Consider the following 19,266-nt stretch of genomic DNA (forward strand, 5'->3'; position numbering starts at 1 on the left):
ACTACTGGCCATGGATCTGTTGTGAGAGCTAAAATGTGTCAGTGCTCCAAAAGACTGAGTAAGAGTTTTTCCTGTGATATGAATGACTGTGTAGATTTCAAAATAAATCCTTTGGATTATACAGAAAATTTGAACTGTCAAGAACTAAATGGTGTGGTGAACTGAAACATAGGTCTCAAGATACCCGCAATTTAGCAGTATTTCAGTAATCTCTCATTCACCTTTCATTGCTGTCAGCAGCCTGTAGGGTTTCTGTTATATTTGTGGTGGAAATATCTGTCAATGAATCATGTCACTGAGATGCATGTGTCTTTTCCACTTCAAGAAATTATTAAACACTCCATAGTTTCTCTGGTAAACACCACATTGCTGGGTCATTTGTACTAGCAGGTATTTCTTCATAGAAGCATCTTTCTTGCATAAAAAATTCTTTATTTTTACGTGTGGTAGATGGAAGGGTGTTTTGTTAAGCAAGTGCATGTACTTTCATTTTGTGTTTTTACATGTTTTCACTTTCAGCTTGTATTTCTGTAAAACTTTGGATGACAGTAGCGATTTATAAATAGAATTTGGCAAGTATTAATATGGTTACTTAGTGCCTTTAACACAGGAAAATAGATGTACCTAAAATTCAGGAGACTGGAGTACCTCTCATGTTTTGGAGTCCCTTTGTTTAAATTTTTGGAGATTAGATGATTTTCATGTAAAATATTACTTACTTTCAAGTATGGAAGATTTTAATATACAAAATTATATTAATAAAATGCAATTTCCTTTTTAATCATATACAAATCAAAGTGCAACCTGCTGTAGGTTTACAAGATAAACAGATATTACTAAGTAGTTTTCAATAATATTCTTCCACTCTTAACCTTACTCATCTGCAGTACACCTAAGAATTTTTAGGAAGGATAGATAAATAACCCTAACCAAGTGCAAAGTGCTGAATATTTTGGGAGACTGCAAGATCCTTTTAATTTGACCTGCTGTTTGTCACTGTAGATTATGCATGAGAACATCTGCAATTGTCCTCCAGATAATATACTTTTGAATTAGAAGAAAGGGCAGAGCTACAGAGCAGCTGGCAAGTGGTTAGTTAACCTCCATTGCAAATGTTTAAAACACCTCTTCTGTGGGGCTTCTTAATGATGAAATGCGTAGGGCTGGCTTTTCTGACAACTCATGGAATGAGATCGATGATTGTAACCTTTTCTCTAAATTAAACTGGAAAACCAGGAGCCAGCAAGGCTCTATGCTCAGAGCTTTGGAAGAGCAGCTCCTCTCCTGCTCGTCACCCCATAAATACATTTTTAATGTTTATTTTTAAGTTATGTGAATATATTCTGGGATATGTTCTCATCTCCATTTCATTGAGCCTACTTCATTGTTTATAGTTTTGAAATAGTTAAATTTGTACTTTAATGTAGCAGCAGTTAGCTCCAGCCAGAGTATTGTCTAGATTTTATTTCCTTTTCAACACAAAAGTAAGATTTACGAGATTGAGCAGCTCTCCTCTACTTGCAAATGAGGTGTATGCTGAGACAATTTTCAACCTTATTTTATTATTTCTCCTACTTGCCTAAATAAAAGGAAAAAAAATTACTCTGAGTGAGGCCTTTGGAAATGAGCTTGTATTTTCAGAGAAGGAGTTAAAGAGCATACTTGGCTCAGGTGCCTATTTTCCATTAGAGAAACATGTTGTGTAAAGATGTGTACCTTAGTTCTATTTTCTCTCTGGGTTTCTCTTTGTGGTTATGTTTGTTGTTTGGTGTGCTTTTGTTCTGCTGTGGTCATCTGAAAATATTCGTAAATTCTTCATAAGATTAATTTAGACTAGGAGAGGAATCTCCCTGATTTTTCAAGAGCCAATTTGCTTTTCCTCATTTTATTACGTTAGTAATTAAAAATTATTGCTGTTTTCTTATGCAGAACTGTAGCAAGGCACACAAATATGTTTCTAGTCACAGCTGGGCATTTATTCTTTTGAAAATCTGTCCCTCCTATCAGGTGTTACTGATAACAGTTGTCAGATGTTCAAGTGGCTATGCTGTGAAGGCAGGCATGATGTTGTTTCAATCCATTTTCTAAGCAAGAACCAGATGTTTGATCTGGATTTGCAGTTAAAACCTCAAGTAAAGGAGTATCAGGCTGTAAACCAGCCATGTCTCAAGCCACATGTGAATCAAAAAGAAGAATGTGAGAGCCATCTTCACTGCCCTGTACATCTCAGATATTTGCTTATGCAAGTGAAGAACAGATGTGCTGTTCACTCCCGTGTTAACAAATGAGAATTCAGACTTGTACCTTGGACTGTTTCATGATTTTCCCTTGCTCTACACAGAGATAGCAATAAAAACAAGGCAAACAGCTATATTTAGAGCATTAGGCCAATAGGAATCCATTGGTTCCCAGTGATAAATCTGTCTCCTTGGTACACTTCAGTAAGCCCTCAGGCACACCACCTCCAGCTCTGGCCACCTCATGTCCTTCCACTTGCTCTCAGCAGTAAACCATGGCAGACAGAAAAAGCAGTGGGGAAGACTTAAAAAAAATTGAATTCAAGCAGAGTTGTAGTGGACCTTTAAGAGGTGAAGTCTTGATCATTCTGCGACAAAAATGCCTTATGCAAGAAAGAGCTTTGCATGGAATCCCATGGCTACAGTGCTCTGGCAATAGTCATGGCACTGCTAGTAGTTGGACTTATCCATCAGATGTCTAGCTTTTACATTTTATTCTAGTGTCATCAATATATTCACACTAACCTTTAATATACTCACAGTGTAACAGGCAGGAAAAATTACACTGAGACTAAGAACAAAGACAAATATTGCTGAAGAAATTTTAAATAACGTGCAGATCTCCAGTGGGCATTGATTCATGTGCTTCATGATGTCAATAATTGTTTGTGAATTGCAGTCATTTTTTTCCTCTGAACAGAGCATTACTCCTGAAATACAGTCATTACCTATTGATTAGCTCTGTAGCTATTTTCATGCATCATTAGTGCCAGTAAAAAAATGAGTAACACTTTTTTTACACCAATGTGTGAGATCTGTACATTGTTCATCAACAAGTGAAAGGAGTCTTTAAAATATATATGTAATTTTTTAAAAACTGCAGAGACCACATTGACATTTTCAGTAGTCATAAGTCTCAGGATAAATGGGAAAAGTCTAAAGGGGTCATTTGGGCTTTTAAGGGTTTTTTCAATCAAGACATTCTAAATGTTCTGCTGTATCAGGACAAGAGTGCAATAAGAAGGACATATTTGTCACTGTTTAGTGCTAATGTAATTTCCTATTTTCCCTACTGTATGTCTCTCCATTTAATCTCAATTGTTGGTAGTGTGCTACTTTTTGATTAAATGATGAGAGCTGAAATTCACCAAGGAGAAAATAATTAAAACTATTTGTTTCACAGACTGTCAGCAGCTATTAGGGAAATTAAATGTATTTTTCCCTGAACCATGTTACAGACTTTGAAAAGTTCACAGTCAGTTGGAATCATTTTTTATTGAACAGAGATTTAAAAGCAAAGGTCAGTTATGTTTTGGACAATAAGGAGTTTATGCAATTGATAAAACCCAACCATTTAGATTATTTTTGTATAAAAATTGCACTGCTTGGAAACCCTTGCTTTTTGACTGCGGCAGCCTTACAGCCACATCAGCTCATCAGGTTTGTAAAGTAAAGGGGGTTTACACCTTGTCCCCCCAGCTGCAGGAGTGTCCCATGCCCTGGCAAGGGCCAAGCAGCAGTAGGGATTGTGGCTGATGCTGGTGGCCAGGGACAATCCTTCACTGCAGCCCCATGCCCAGCAGTGCAGCATCCTGTCACACCACTCTTCTGCTTCTACGAGGAGCCTTGTTGTCTGACCTGCTCTTGGGGTTTGACACTGCTTGTGGACCCAACATTTCTCCTGCATTGTCAGGTTTGGCTGGGTCAGTGTATTGGTTTCACCTGGTATTTTCCTCTCCTTTTTCTACTGCAATAAGGCTTGGGCTCGCTCCTTGGCTTGCACCACAGATTGTAAATACCATCTATCCCAAGAACTCATGCTTTGAAGACTGCTTTTTACCCCTTTTTGGTTTCTGAAGGGGCTCAGTGACATGGATGGGTGATCCGAGGAGGGCGAGTGTCAGTGCTGCACTGGGAAACCCCCCTATCCTGAGCCCCTTCCTCCTCCACATGGCCTCTGGACTGCAGAAAGGGATCTGAGCCAGAGGAGCAAGTGGCATACTGAGGCAGCAGCCACACTCAGCGAGCTTGAAGTGAGAGCCTGGCAAGGGGCATTCAGGAATTCATGAAGAAAAGGGAATGGAAAAGCACCTAGGCTGTCAGTGAGATTGTTGTGGGGCACAATGAAAAGGCAGGTGGAGAAATGGATGAAAGTTTTGTCTGCAGACATGCTTTGCATACCACATAAAAAACCAGAACCTAATCTTGATTGGAACAATTCAATTCCGCTGTGAAGTACATGTTAAATAACAATAGGCAGGTGCAGAGCTCTGCAGACGTGCAGGTGAAGAGCAGAATTTTAAGCAAGCGGCAGTGCAGGCAGGAGAGGCAGAGGGGAGGGCTGGGATAGCAGCCGGCACTGGTGTTCCAGCTCTGCTCACACCTCAGCCTGTGCTTTTCCCAGTTAAAAGCAGTTGCTTAAACCTTAGCACAGTTCTGCATTAATTCAGCTGGAATCTTTCCTGGGAAGCAGAAGTTTAATCATCTGGAGCTTTGCTGCTTGCAGTGTATCACCTCAAGTGAGCGAGGGAGGGGGGCTGAGCGGGGCTCATTGATTGAACTATCAGGGCCAAAGGATGTGTGTAGCAAAATGACACTACCAAAGAGTATAGTTCAATATTGACCTTCCTAAATAAAGTGAATTATTTCAGCACTGGATGAATCAGTAAAATGTATTCATCAAACCACAAAGCCTCACAGTATTTGTTTCTTATTCTAAACAACTGCTCTAACCTTTATGTCAAGAAAGCCGTCTGAATTCCAGTGCAACAGGGACTCTCCTGGGGAGCTGAATGAAAAGGTTAATTCTCTCTTTTTTATCTTGTCTATCAATAGCTCTGCAAGAGCAAGCCTCTGGGCCATGGCTACCTAAGCCCTGAATTAGTCCAGTATCAAAACCCCAGTCAGAAACTCTGCTGAGACAGGAGCTACTTGAAGATGAAATAAAAGGAACAAGAAAACTTTCAGGAAGATTGTTGGGATTTTTAATGATTTTTAACATTCACACCTCACAACTTTTTTTTTTTTTTTTTAATAGCTTACTGGGGAAAGGTGCTTGGTGTGAAATGGTTTTCTCCTTTCCAGGTTTTCATTGTCCTGTTTCAGTTAATGAGATTTGATTGTTCACTATGGATCTCATTTTTGGAATTTGAACCAATTCTTCCCCCAACAAAAACCAGGACAGTCATTCACACAGGAACGGTGTATGCCATGTAACCTGTACAGCAATGTGGCACCTCTGCTGTGACTTCTGTCACCCAGAAAATGAAACAGGAACATGATAAGTACTACATCTGTCACCAAATCCAATCCTGGCTTTTGCAACGGATACACATTTTTTTTTACTACGTCAGCTACCTTAACGAAGGTTTACAGAAAACCCTTAGAAATAAGCCTAAGTATTAAATTTGACAACTTCAGTGAAGGGTAGATCTGGCTCTTTTTACTCACAAGTAGTTAACAATTTTATGTATATGCCATTTCATGCTTTCCCTCATCTGTTTCACTGGCAAGACCTGACACTTTTTTTCCTTTAGAGCCCCTGCAAATGAATAGCTACATCACCTCTCCATAGGCTTATACCCCCTCTGCATTATGAGTACCAGCCTGCCCTCCTTTCAGACCATTTAGCTGATTAAATGTGATGACCTTAAACTCTTGAGTAACTGTTGTAAAGATGAAAGTTTTTTGCTTCCGTTTCAACCTTGGGAATCCTGTGTGACTGAGCGTCTGAGTGTTTTCTCTCTGTCTAATGAGTTCTGCAGTTAAAGATACGATGCCTCAAATCTTTTCTGCCATAGTTTTAGAGACTAATCTCATTGAAATCAATGGCACTCTTTGCCTGTCTAAAGTTGTAAATGTTCTTTGGGTTTCTTCTGAATTTAAGCCATCAATAGATTCCTTTGCAGATAGTGAAGAGCCCTGGGGTTGATTGATTTAAACAAAAGGATTTAAGTCACAGATCTTAAATTCACTTTCAGTCTACACAACAAAAAACTTGATTTGAATAATCAGATTCAGCCATCCTTTACATTTGCATTTTTAGTTGTTTTGTTAAAAACTAGTTGATTCTGGTGGGTTAATAAGCATTCAGATATGTCAATTTGCAACTGAATGTAGCCTTTGCCTTTAGAGTTAGAACTTCTCTTGAGTAACAAAGGATAAACCATATAGACATCTCCATAATAGTATGGTTTCAAAATCTATCTGTTATTTCCTGACTAGCAATCTGATAGCATTGTGATAGAAAATGGGAAATAGTAGTTCCTTTTAAAAGATGACTTTTAAAAAAATTATTTATTTTTACCATCTGCATCCTGATAAGAGTTTAATTAAATAAGAACTGTAATTTTTCAAGGGTTTTATTACTTAAACCGAAAAGCCCTGAACTTGTTGGGCAAAATTGAGGATTTAAAATCTGTAATTAGTTATTTGAACTAACTATCTGTTAAAAAGATATGATTAGAAAATCTGAGCCACTCTAGCCTAATTTTAGACTTCCACCAAAATAACTATAGAAAATAAGTCTGGTCTTCTTGTTTTCCATCTTTATGCTATGTTACTAGGGACAGATGTAAATTAATCCTCTTGTTTATATCTTTTTGGTTTATCATTCAAGATTAAATGATGAAATTGCCAGCAACTGGAAAGAGTAAGATTCCTTCTGTCCCCACTACATTTATCTGTCTTCCAGTTTGGACTTTCTCCTCTCAGCCTGGGGAATTTGGAGAAACTATAATTTAAGCCAAATAACTCTATGAAAACCAGAAACTCAGAGCAGCTGGGACGTGGACAGTGCTAAATGGTTGCTCTGGTTTGGGCTGAGATAGAATTAATTTTCTTCTTAGCAGCTGGTACAGTGTTGGATTCAAAATGAGAATAATGCTGATAACACACTGATGTAGCTGTCACTAAGGGGTGCTTTTGCTAAGCAGAGGACTTTTCAGTTTGCTATGCTCTCCAGTGAGAAGATGCACAAGAAACTGTGAGGTAGCATGGCCAGGACAGCTGAGCCAAACGGGCCTAAGAGATATTCCATATCACGGAACATCATGCTCAGTGTATAAACTGGGGAGAGTAGGCCAGGAGCCATTGATTGCTGCTCAGGGGGCCTCAGTCCGTGGGCAGTGAGAAATTGTGGATTTTACCATTTTCTGACTCTGTTCTACATCCCTCTGGGAGATGGGAGGGGAGTAAGTGGCTTAATTGCCAGCTGGGCTTGAACTGCAACAATGTTATTTGGTGACCTGCTTTAAACTTCTTTCTTCCCAGCAGCTCAGAGACAAGGAGACAAGGCTGAGACCCAGGGTGAGGATTAGCACTGCACAGTGAAGATCTTTTCATGCAGGAGCTCTGTGTGGAGCAGACTCATCAGCAGAACATGTTACAGCCCAGCTAGCTGCCACTGCAATGCAGAGCTAAGAAATTTGGGGGGTAGTGTACTTTTGCTTTCATCTCTCCCATCTTCCCAGACATATTTTGATCCTGTGTGCTACTAATGCACAAATGTAGCACCCTGTGGTCATTTTGAGTTAGTTTGTGCACCTCACTGGTTCTGGTCCTCATCTTTGCCAGTGCAGGCCTATGGCCTGCCTAAGACCCAGGGAAGAAGTGTTCTTTGTTGACCTTACCTGGTGATCCAGGAAAGGATTTGCACTTTCACACCTCCACTGTCTGTTTTCAGGAGGTGCTTCCAGCAGGAAAGGCAGGAAACCAAGGCCAGCAGCCACCCTCTCCCAGCCCACCTCCACCTGGCTGTGCCCACAGCTGGAAATAGTCCTGCTGCTCTTTGGGGTGTAAAACAGGGTTGTAGCAATTTAAAACAGAAGAGGCTGTGAAATAGCTGCTGGCTCATGTAATTTTGGTTTATTTCATTTTGTCTGCGTTCTGTACGACCTTTTTGCTTTTTGATCTCATCATAGTTCATAAAGGCTTTCTATATTGTGGTTTTCTTTTAAATATTTATTCCATGCCCCTCCTGAGTTTTTGTAATAATTAAAAATTAATAACAGTCATTGTAAGAAAGTTGTAAAGTGGGACATTTGTCAGTTTCTATTTTCTAACAAAGGAAAACAAGATACGTGATTTGTCAAATATGAAAGTACTTAAAAAAGTAGAGATGATGGTAGGGGGCTGTAAGTCAGAAGTTGCCCTATGTATTATTCCTGAAGTCTTATGTTTTCACCAAAAGTCAGCAAAGATATTTTACTTTGCATAAGCAGGCAGGTAGTAAATTGTTCAGAGGTAAATGCACTCAGGAGCATCATCTTCAGCACCTTGAGCCTTGTTGTGTCTCCTATTCTCTGGGTCCGCTAAAAATGCAGCTACCACTTCAAACAAAAATACTCCCGTGTGCTTTGCTGTCTTGTTTTGCTTGCCAAAATCTATCTCCTATGAAAGAATTCAAGAAACTAAGGCTGATCCATGTACTCGTGTATGATAATACATTGAAAATTTAGGCTGAAAGTAAGGAAATAAATGGTGTGTTTTCCTTTACAAACACAGGAGCTGCAGCTTAGCGCAAGAGGCATCAGGATTAGGATTTTGGAGACTCATTCTTTCCTCATCTCTTCTAACCTGCTCATTTGCTTCAATAAATCTCTTGTGGGTCTCTGAATAGAAGTGTTGCAGGAAATTCCAGATTATGTGAGGATATCCAGGACCATTCTCAGTGATTTAACTCAGGCACCCTCAGCAATGTGTTGCAGGATGTCAGCTGGTTTCCAGAGAACTCATTAACCAGACAGAGTGTTATGCTCCCAGAAGAGGCTTCAGTATTTTGTGAAGTACATGTACTTCCTCAGCTCTCTCTGCCTATCATTGCCTGTTTTATTTCCTAGAGACTGGATGTTCCAGCATGTGAGTGTCTCTGGTTGGATGTTTGTGCAATGTCTGGGGCAGCAGGCTCCTATCTGTCAAATTTTGCATACGGTTACCGAGCTGAGCGAGGTAACAAGTGTAATGTGATTTCAGTGGCTGCAGCAATATCTCAGTTCTGACTTTGAAGACATCGCTGTCTGCTGCAGAGCAAGCTCAGGGATCAGCCTCCAGGCAAAGTAGTATTCCTCATTGCACTTGACAAAATGAATAAAGGACTCAGCCATGATTAATGACTTTGACCCAAAGCTACAAGTCCTTGTTTAAATTCTGTCATGTAAAGTTGGGTTCTTTTTTTCTACTTCAAAATTGCTTAAAAGTGAACATTGTTCTTTTGGTGCTCTATTCAATATCTTAGAAAAGGCAAAGTATGGATCCACAAACAGTCCTGCTCACATCACCAATGTTACACTGCAATTCTAACCTGAGAGACATTGAGTTTGAAATCAAGACACAAATATAATTTTATTATTTTATTTATATATCATTATTTGCAATATTTATATATACTCTTATTTATAATACCTACAAGTAAGTTCACTGTTGGAGCTGCTCCTTGAAATCAATGGAGTTTTCTTCAGTGCAGCCCAGAACACTGGCCAGCCAAGAGGAGCTTCCTTCAGCTGCCTGAGAACACAAATATCTCATGTTATTTGACATGGCCCATGATGTCCTGTTGTTATGGTTTAACAACAGCCAGCAACCAAACCCCATGCAGCAGCTCACTCCTAACGAGTGGAATTGGAGAGAGAATAGAAGGAGTAAGAGGTATAAAACTCATGGGTTGAGATAAAGAGAACAGGGAAAGCAAAACCCATGCACATAGCCAAAGGAAAACAAGGAACAGATTCTCTGTTTCCGATGGGCAGACAGCCATCTCCAGGAGAGCAGGGCCCCCTCATACATGATGGTGACTTGGGAAGGCTAGTGCTGTCACTCCAAATATCCCCTCATCTTCCCCCCCCCCACCTTTTCTATCCTGAACATGATGCCATATTGTTTGGAATACCTCTTTGGTCACTTGGGATCACCTGTCCCACCTGTGACTCCTCCCAGCCTCCCATACATGCCCAAGTTCCTCGCCAGCATGGCCATAAAAACCAGAAAAGGCCTTGTCTCTGTGTAATCCCTGCTCAGCAATAACAGAAATATCTCTTTATTATCAACTCTGTGTTCAGCACAAATCTAAACCACAGCCCTATACCAGCCACAGAAAGAAGAAGAGAATTAGCTCTACCTCAGTCAAGGGCAGCACACCTGCTTAGCCTGAAATACTTGATTTAGAAGAAGAGGGTTCAGAGTCATGGCAGCTGCTTTCCTCAGTATAACTTTGCTCATGTTTTGAATCTGCAACAAGACTCACCCCATGGCTTCAGAGCAGAGCTACTTGGCCAATTTTCAGCAAAACAGATTTCTCAGAAGGCATATCTCTACAACAAGCCCAATTAAAACCTCCTACTGCCAAATCTGTCAAAAGATTCCTGGGAAATGAGGCGTTCAGACCTGGGCATGTGCCTGCTTCTGGGGTTCCCTGGGCAGCAGGCTGACCCTGACAGTCTTTTGGGGACAGTTCCTGTAGTCTGCCTTACCTACAGGCATTCCAGCCACCTATGCAGGGGCTGATGTGAAGATGGGACTTCCCAATCTCTCTGTGTCCCTTAATTTTTTTAAGAAAATTTGCTTTCAAAAGAAACGGAGATTTGGGATTTAATACTCTCTGTGTCTGTTTGCCAGCTGTCTCTTCTTCTGTTCTTTCAATATCTTGTGCTCAAGAAGAAGAAAACTTCTCTTTTTCCCCGAATAGTCATGAATTATTCAGATTATAAAGCTCCTTTCCTTCCAAATTTTGATGCATTTTTGTTGTGAAAACTGTTTTGTGTTCCTAATTCATCAAAGTTTCATCTTTTATTATATTTTTATATCTTTGATTAAGAAATTATTTCTCTATGGCCACAAAATTGCCAGGAGAAAGCCTTCACACTTTAACTGAGCCATTTCCGCTATTTCTTTCAAAGACAAAATCTGAAGAATTTTATTATGGAGTGAATTTATTAAAGAATTCTTATTGCCACGAGTTGAGGATTGAGGAGAAATTTATTTGGTGGTGCTGGCTGGGTACCTAGGGAGAACTATATTAAATAAAATATCTCTTTCTAGTCTATTATCAAGGTGGAAATTGGATAGAAATAGCATAATAGCAAGCTACGTATGAAAGAATAGAAGGAAAGAGAGAGTGCAGATGGAAACCAGGGCTTTTGAGTGAAGGCAGAGATTGCTGAAAAGCTGTGCTGCCACATTTCTCCGGCAGCTTTGTCTTCCTGGGGTCCTGACGGTTGGTCCTGGCCACAGGTCTCACCAGGACATAAAGTCAGCTGCTGCAGCCTTATTGATCAGTGGTGGCTGAACACGTCCATACACCTGCATCATGGTTTCCTTTCTAGCCTTTGTTTTCATACTCAGTATTGCACTTTTTGTCTGGAATTTTCAAAGCAACAATCACATTAGGAGGTCTAGACAGTGCAAGTTACACAATGCACACCGAACACGCGTAGTCCCCTTGTCTTCACCTGGAGGCTATGGCTCTGCAGCAGCTGTTGTTATTTCACCTTGGACTCTTGCACCAGAAAGTAACCTGGTGCCTTCCCAAGACCTCTGGCTTTGAAATGATTCAGTGGTTCACAGATCATAGTAATCAGTGCACCCTAGAACACAGGTAATTTGCTTCTCACAAACTTGTTTGCTTTAATATTCATGGGAACACAATCCCAGTGATTCTGTTTCTGAAATATTTCAAACTATTTCATGTTCTGTGTTTGCCTTTGTTCTTGAGAGTCAAGCAGTGCATTGAGGGTGACTGGGTGTCACCCCTCCACCAGCTGCCACCAAGAAGATGAAAGACTTAGCTGTACCAATTAACAGTAATTTCATGTTCTCTTTGTTTTTGCTAGTCCCTATAATGTATATGCATATACTGCTGAGGTATCACAAATGATCATTGTCTTTCCTGAAGGAAGACAGAAAAAGAGGAAAACTGCATATACAAAGATTTTCAGTACAGAAGTCAGTAATATACCAGCATTTAAAAATATTACCAAAATAACTATCATTGAGAAAGGTGAAGGAACACAGTCAAAAGTGGCTGAGTACTGATGCTCAGAAGATGGCCTGTTCAGCGCTTTCTGCCTTTTCCTGGCTGGAACCAGGGAATTTGTTACCCACTGCAGGAACAGCCCGATGGAACTCACTCATTTGAAAAAGCAAAGCCACAGAGCAAACACCCTGAATATCTGTGGCAAAAATAAAACCAAACCAAAAAGCATCAGCAAGCTTATTTAACTCATCAGCTCATGAGTAGATTTCCCACCTGAACTGAAGAGTGTATGATTTAATGAATGGCACATGAGCTAGGAGCGGGGTTATAAGCCCACTTTTGATGAGGGTCTACCTAATGTTGCTGATGAGGGTTATTCCATCAATACTTCATGTATTTTGCAGCACAAATTATAGGGATAAAGTTATTAGCATGTTTTTTCTAGCATTAAGTGATCTTCCAGCTTACCAGGCAGTCCTGTGTGAACATCTCTCCGTTTGACCCCTTGCTCATGTCTCTCAAAACTCAACTGTGATGTCAGTGAGTGATTCTGCCAGCTGTTCTCTGTTCTCTGTGCCTAAACTTCTCTCCTATCATCTCTTGAGGTGGCAGAATCCTGAATTCATGATATACAAATCAAGTACAATTTTCTGATTGAGTGAGATGAGCAGAAGCTTTTTCAAAGTAATAAGTTCCCTGAGACTATTGTTTGTATCACTGCTGTTCCTTCAATCATATGGCAAACTCTTTTAGCCAGTACAAATAGAAGCACATGCGTGCTGTCCATTCAAGCTAACTGTCACAGTGTTTGAGACACATAGAACAGTTGTCACTGTTTGCTGATAGTTGCTGCAAGTGGCACTGAGAAAAGGAAGGGATTTCAGAGAAGAAATAATAGGAGTTTATTAATTTTTTTTCCTGTCCAGTTTTCTGATGGACATAACACACTGTCTACTCAGGACTCTGATCTATGAATTCAGGTGAAGGTGTAAGTGGATGAGTACAGGGATTGCCATGGAAAGCACCACAAAGCCATCATGTATAACTGATGCAGACACATAATTTCTAGAGCTAAGCTGTTACTCCTGTTTTAGACAAATGGAAAAGAGGTCACATTTCATGGCAACATGGTTGTAGGAACTGATTGTTGTCAGCTAACATATTTTGCAAGAATTAGCACCTAGTATGGACAAAGTTATATGCCCCTTAAAATTGCATTAATCAAAATGCATGAACTACCAAGTCCTAAAAATGCAATACTAAAATACAAACCCTCTTAGCACTTGCCCCAGTTTTTCTAGAACAAAACATTCCATTTATTTGTTGATGAGTTATAATTGATGAATATTTGAGAAAAAGAAATGGAATAAAAAGGCTTTTTCTTTGAGAATAGATCGTGCCAAAATAATGTTGTTTTATGTATACTGGCTATATTTTGCTTAAATAAGCTGGTCACTTTTTATCTTTTCTTCCACAACTTATACATCTAATGAGCAAAGATGAGTACTTTCAATCAGATCTTTATTTAATATTGAAGAAAAACGTGTAGTTAGTTGAAAAAGAAAGTAAAAGCTTTGATCAATACTATAGCAAGCAAAGGGTTCAGAATTTCATTAGGAAGAAGTTAAGCAGAAATCAATTTTACTTGTATATTACAAAGGCATTAATTACCGTTCCTTGGATACTAATAATAGTTTGTAAACAAAAATCCAATTTTAAAAAAAAATTCAGCAACAATAAGCTAGGAATTAAAAAGTGAAGAATCATTGTGCAATTTATAGGCCTCTCTTCTCTTAGGACAAGTTCAGTCAATCAATAAACAAAACACTACTGATTCTGTATATATGAATATTATTGTTTTACTTTTTATTAACGCTTTTTTTGCACTGGCAATGTGTAGAGAATGCTCCTGTGTGATTTGAATTATACTTCTTATTATTTCCTGTCTACCTGGAATTCTTGGTATAATACTCCATGGAAGAGACTTTAAAGTCAGTCTAGTTCCAACCCCTTGCTGTGGAAAGAGACATTTTTCACTAGACCAGGCTACTCAGAGCTTCATCCAACCTGCCTTGAACACTTCCAGGGGTGGCTAATTCCTTAATATAGTGTAGTTGGGTTTTTTCATTGTATGTTTGTGTAGAGTATCATGAGAAACATCAATACGTTAATATAAATTTATATTTGTCTACAGGATGGTGATTTCTCTAGTCCTTTATTGGGTGCTCTCTTCCTTGAAAGCCACTGGCATCAAAGGGTGGGTCAAATGTGTTGCTCTCACAGTAGTCTCCTGTTTATGGCTGTTTTCGTTTCCAAAGCCTTTGTGGTTCCTCCACATCTTTTGATGGCCTATCATGTGGTCAAAGAAAAACTATGGGAAAGCTCTTCAAAGGAAAGTTGGCAACCAGGAGTGAGTCTGCCACTGCTGGAACAATTCATCCTGCTCCTTGTCCAGATACACATTAATTGCTCCACTGGTTGCTGCCTGTTGCCAGCTTCATCCTTCCCAAGAGGTCCCCAGGCACTGTGCACAGACAGGATTTCTGCATGTGTCTGTGTTGTTTTGTTTGCTGCAGTTAATTTTTGAGTGTGTAGTAGGCCCAACACTTTCCCAGAAAGAGTCTCGGCTGTGTGTGTGCATGTGTAATTGCTACCATAGTAGGCATGAACATGATCCAGAGAAGGAATTGCAACATTTGCTTTACTTCCAGCCTCTCAAAACAAATAAGTCAATCATCCAGCAGGAAGGTCAAGGCACTCCTGGTGCAGGGTTTCATTTTTACTTTCATTGAAACAGAAAATGTGCCAAAACAATGAAGAGATTATAAGGGAAGGGAAAATTAAAACTTTCATCATTAATTAAAGCACTCAGAAGATGGAACAAGAAAATTCATTAGTCATACACAAGCAACTCACTCTCTGTTGCACTGAAAAATTTGTTTTCCTTATCACATTTTCATAATATCTAGAATCCTAGAATGGCTTGGGTTGAAAGACACTTTAAAGACTATCTAGTTCCAACCCCCCCTGCCATGGGACGAGAGATCTTCCACTGGACCAGGCTACTCAGAGCTTCATCCAATCTGGCCTTGAACACTTCATGTGATGGCTAATTCCAAAATATAGTGTAGCTGGGTTATTTCCTTGTATGTTTAAATAATTGCTCCTAGCAACAGGTGGTAGAAGCTAAATAAGAGTTTTGCACAGAACTTTCAACTCAGTATATTACATATGGTGGATGGGAAGAGCAAAGTAAATCATATGAAAAGTTACACAAGTTGACTTTAATGGATGTTCATTGCTATTGTGCTTATAAGTGACAGTGTGGGTGTATAAGGACTCTCAACTAATGCATAACCTTTATTTAAAATATTTTATATTCTTTTGAGAAGCAGAGAATAGAATAGACTGTTTCAGTTGAAAGGAACCTACAGCAGCAGTGACCAATTCATGACTGATGACATGATAAAGCACAACCTTGAAGGCATTGTTCAAATGCCACTGACAGGCTTGGGACACCAACCACCTCTCTAGGAAAGCAGCTCCAGTGTTTGACCATGCTCTTGGTATGGATCTCCTCTGGGGAACTTAACTGGCATATCATCAAAAGTAAAAATCTTGAAAAATTCTGCATATCCCAGGAGAACCTTACCATTGAATCAGCAGAGGCAGGGTGGTATTTCTGATGCTGTAACAGTATCCATACAGACCAGACTCTGAGGCTGTAGAGAGCCCTGCTCATAAGAACATAATCACACAAATTCCACCTACAGACAATTTTACTAAAGCATTTTAGTGTTGAGCTGTTGTCATTAAGATATGGGAGTCATGATATTGACATTTATGCCTGTTTGTGCTGGAGAGCTGTTAAACTCAGGAACATAAAGTCCAGTGAACCATCACATGAAGCAATTGTTTATCTGTGTCACTATTTTTTTTTAAGTAGATCACATGAATATGTAAAAAAAACTTCTGTTTTTTTTCTCTGTCATCCAAAATAAGTTGTATAAAATATGAATGCTTGTATTCATCATTGTTCTTCTACTTTACAATATCAAGATATTTTATACTGCTGTTCATAGCTGATCATTATATTAACCACTCTGTGAGAAAAGAACTGTGCAAGCCCTTTATGTTATTTATATAATGTAGTAAGTATGAATAGCACTATTTTCCTTAGGATGAAGAAGGGTGAAGTAGTAGTAAAGTACTGAACCAAGGTAAATGAGCATTTTTAAGTCATTTTAGACAGAATATCATAGTACAATCATTTTCTAAAAAAACCACAATCTTAACAAAAACTTCCAGTTACTTAGATTTATTAGTTTTATAAGGCACTGAGTAACCTATTCACTACTGTCTCAGTCATCAAGTGAGTTCTTCAGGAAAAGACATCCTGTCAGGTGCTGCAGACAAAGCTCTGAGCAGCATCAGTACTGTTAATGCCTCACATAATGACTGCAAGGAGTGCAAAATGGTACATTATTATCTAGCAGGCACTGATCATAATTATATTATTGATAAAGGCAAAACATATCAAACATTGTGTTTTAAATATGTCCTTTAATTTGAATAAAAATGCCATGGAAATAATTTCAGTGGTAGCTGTGTGATCCTTCTGAATGCAGAATGTAAAATTTTTGCATATACTCAGGATGAAAGGAGTTATCACTCTAAGCTATTCACTTATTAATTTTCATTTAATACTCATGGTATATCAGACATTATAGATCGTTCACTGTTTTGCTTTATGATGGAGCAGAACCCTGATAACTATACTGTGTCTAAAATGTGGTTCCCTCAATTTACCTGCCTGCTTGGACTGAACTGCAGAATTTTAATTTGCTGTCATGGTTTCCATGATCCTTTGCTCATGTCACATTGTTGTTACAATGAACCCATTGCATGTACAACATACCCTTCATCTTCTTAAGGCAGAGCACAGACCCTTTCATCCTTGCAAAATGAATAATTAAACTAAGATTTTAATATTTGTGCTTGCTTTTGGGTTTATTAGCTCTAACTGTGAAAGCTAAATGAATTATTTTGTATGCTCCATCTGACTAACCTTTGAAAACATAGACTGGAGTTTTCCATATATCTATTCTGGCTTGAAGCTGTCTTAAAATAGCACTGTTGAAGAAATGGACTCTGCCAGTTGAATAAGTGGCTTTCTTATTCTTACAAGCTTTGGGTTTGCATAAGGACCAGAAGTGTAAAGTAAAATTAGGGAAGATGTTTGCCACTGATAAGGCCCTATGGTGGTAATACGATTCTTCTGCTGTACCTGCCTCACTTGAATTTGTTTTTTTTTTTGTTTCTGCAGACCCCAGAGGAGGGAGCATCTACAACCATCTATGCAGCAGTATCACCCGAGATGGAAGGAGCTGGTGGCTGCTACCTGTACAATGAGGAAAGGACAAAGTCGGCTGACCTAGCATATGATGAGGAGCTGCAGAGAAGGCTCTGGACAGAAAGCTGCAAGATGGTTGGGATTTCTGATGAAGCCAGCAGGCTTCCCTAGAAGAAGCCGCTTTCAGCTGGGTAAATGAAATGCATTGAAAGGCATCTTAGGTGAATCCTTGCAGCATGAGTCATCATCCTGGCAATCACTGTTCAATTCCAAAGGCAAACGTGAACAGCTCTGTTCTTCACTTGAATCCCTAATCTGCTAGGGTATGGGGGAAATATTCCCACAGAAAGGTGTAGTGGTTGGTTTTAAATCTAACCATCAGTTTTGTAAATCATTCTGTTTCAGTCCGTGATTAAAATACAATCTTTAAACATGTGCAGAGATGAGTTTTCATTGTTTTGTTCAACAAAATTAATGCTTGAGTATGTTGTGGGGGGAGGTTTTGAACTTAAACCACCTTTGTACATATAAGTTACTCTTTCAAATCAGTTTTAAAAGTTGCAGCTTCATTTCCTTAAGCTTCATTAATCTTTAAGACACTTTCATCAGCTTGTTCTAATGCAGAAATTTGGCATTCATGTTCATGATGTTGTTTCTGTCTTAAGGTTAGTTTTATATGTCAGCTTTTATCCAGAGGTATTAACTGAAGGTCAGAACAACAAGAAAATGTAAATAAATAAGGTCTTCTTCAAACAGGATACTGAATTCCCTTGTTTCCAGCTTAAGTTCATCTCTCCTATAAAGGTGAAGAAAGAATCAAACATCATAATGGCAACAATGGCTTTAGTAGAGGATGCAATCAGCCTATTGTCTTGTCAGTGGACTAAGATTACTTGTCCCCTTTTCTCCTGCACCACTGTAATGTCACATCTGCAGTTTCATTCATTTTCTTTTACAAGGAGAGTCACTCATGTACTGTTGCATGAAGAATCACCTCCTTTTGTTGATTGTGATCCTAGTTCATATTAATTTCAGAACTAGAGTTTGTGGTTTGGAAGAGACAGCAATTAATGCTAGCCCACTTTTTCCTCTTTCTGGAGATGTACAATGCATCCTCCCTAAACTGTGTTTTTGCCATTTTTAAGAGTGCCCCTGCCTACTCCACTGACTTAAATAGGAGCAACAGGGTATTTTCCCTTTAGTTGTGTATATCTGTCCTGAAATGTGCTAGCAGCTGTTTTAATTTTATTTTACTGTCTTTGAGTGTGGAGCTGATCTATTTTATGAAACTATTTTCAGCAAACACTAGGGTTTTCCCCCTCAGTGGGATAGCAGTCGGTTCAAATGCTCAGTTTTGAACACACTTCAGTTGTGCACATTTCAGGAAACTCTACCTATGTCTACCAAAGAGAATCTTAAGAATGATGTTCACATTCACGGAGTAAAAATTAAAACAGACATTGGGCGGTATAAAGATAGCCTGATTTTATACAAGCTCAAATAACTAGAAGATAAATAACTGGATTGAAGATAGAAATATTTTAATGGAAATGGTGGTAAACCTTGAGAATAATTTGCAAAGAAACTTCCCTGGACAGTTTCAGTCAAGATTGTAAGTCTCACAAAAACATCTGGAAGTGTCTGGGCAAACCTTACAGCAGCCCTAGGGTACTTATAGGGGCATACAGGAAAGATGGGGATGGGCTTGG

At 39.1% G+C, this 19,266-nt stretch overlaps 1 protein-coding gene across 2 annotated transcripts in view; it reads left to right on the forward strand.

Annotated features, from left to right (window-relative positions):
• The window catches only part of DHRSX (dehydrogenase/reductase X-linked), a 165,086-nt gene extending 146,771 nt beyond the window's left edge, over positions 1–18,315 (forward strand). For both annotated transcript variants that reach the window (XM_063392439.1, XM_063392440.1), the window contains one exon: positions 17,531–18,315. In XM_063392439.1, the coding sequence (XP_063248509.1) occupies positions 17,531–17,728 (198 nt within the window). In that variant the 3' untranslated portion in view covers positions 17,729–18,315. The remainder of the gene's footprint in view (positions 1–17,530) is intronic.
• Positions 18,316–19,266: the final 951 nt, after the last annotated feature.

Source organism: Prinia subflava, chromosome 3 (assembly GCF_021018805.1).
Source record: "Prinia subflava isolate CZ2003 ecotype Zambia chromosome 3, Cam_Psub_1.2, whole genome shotgun sequence".
Classification (NCBI taxonomy): Eukaryota; Metazoa; Chordata; class Aves; order Passeriformes; family Cisticolidae; genus Prinia; species Prinia subflava.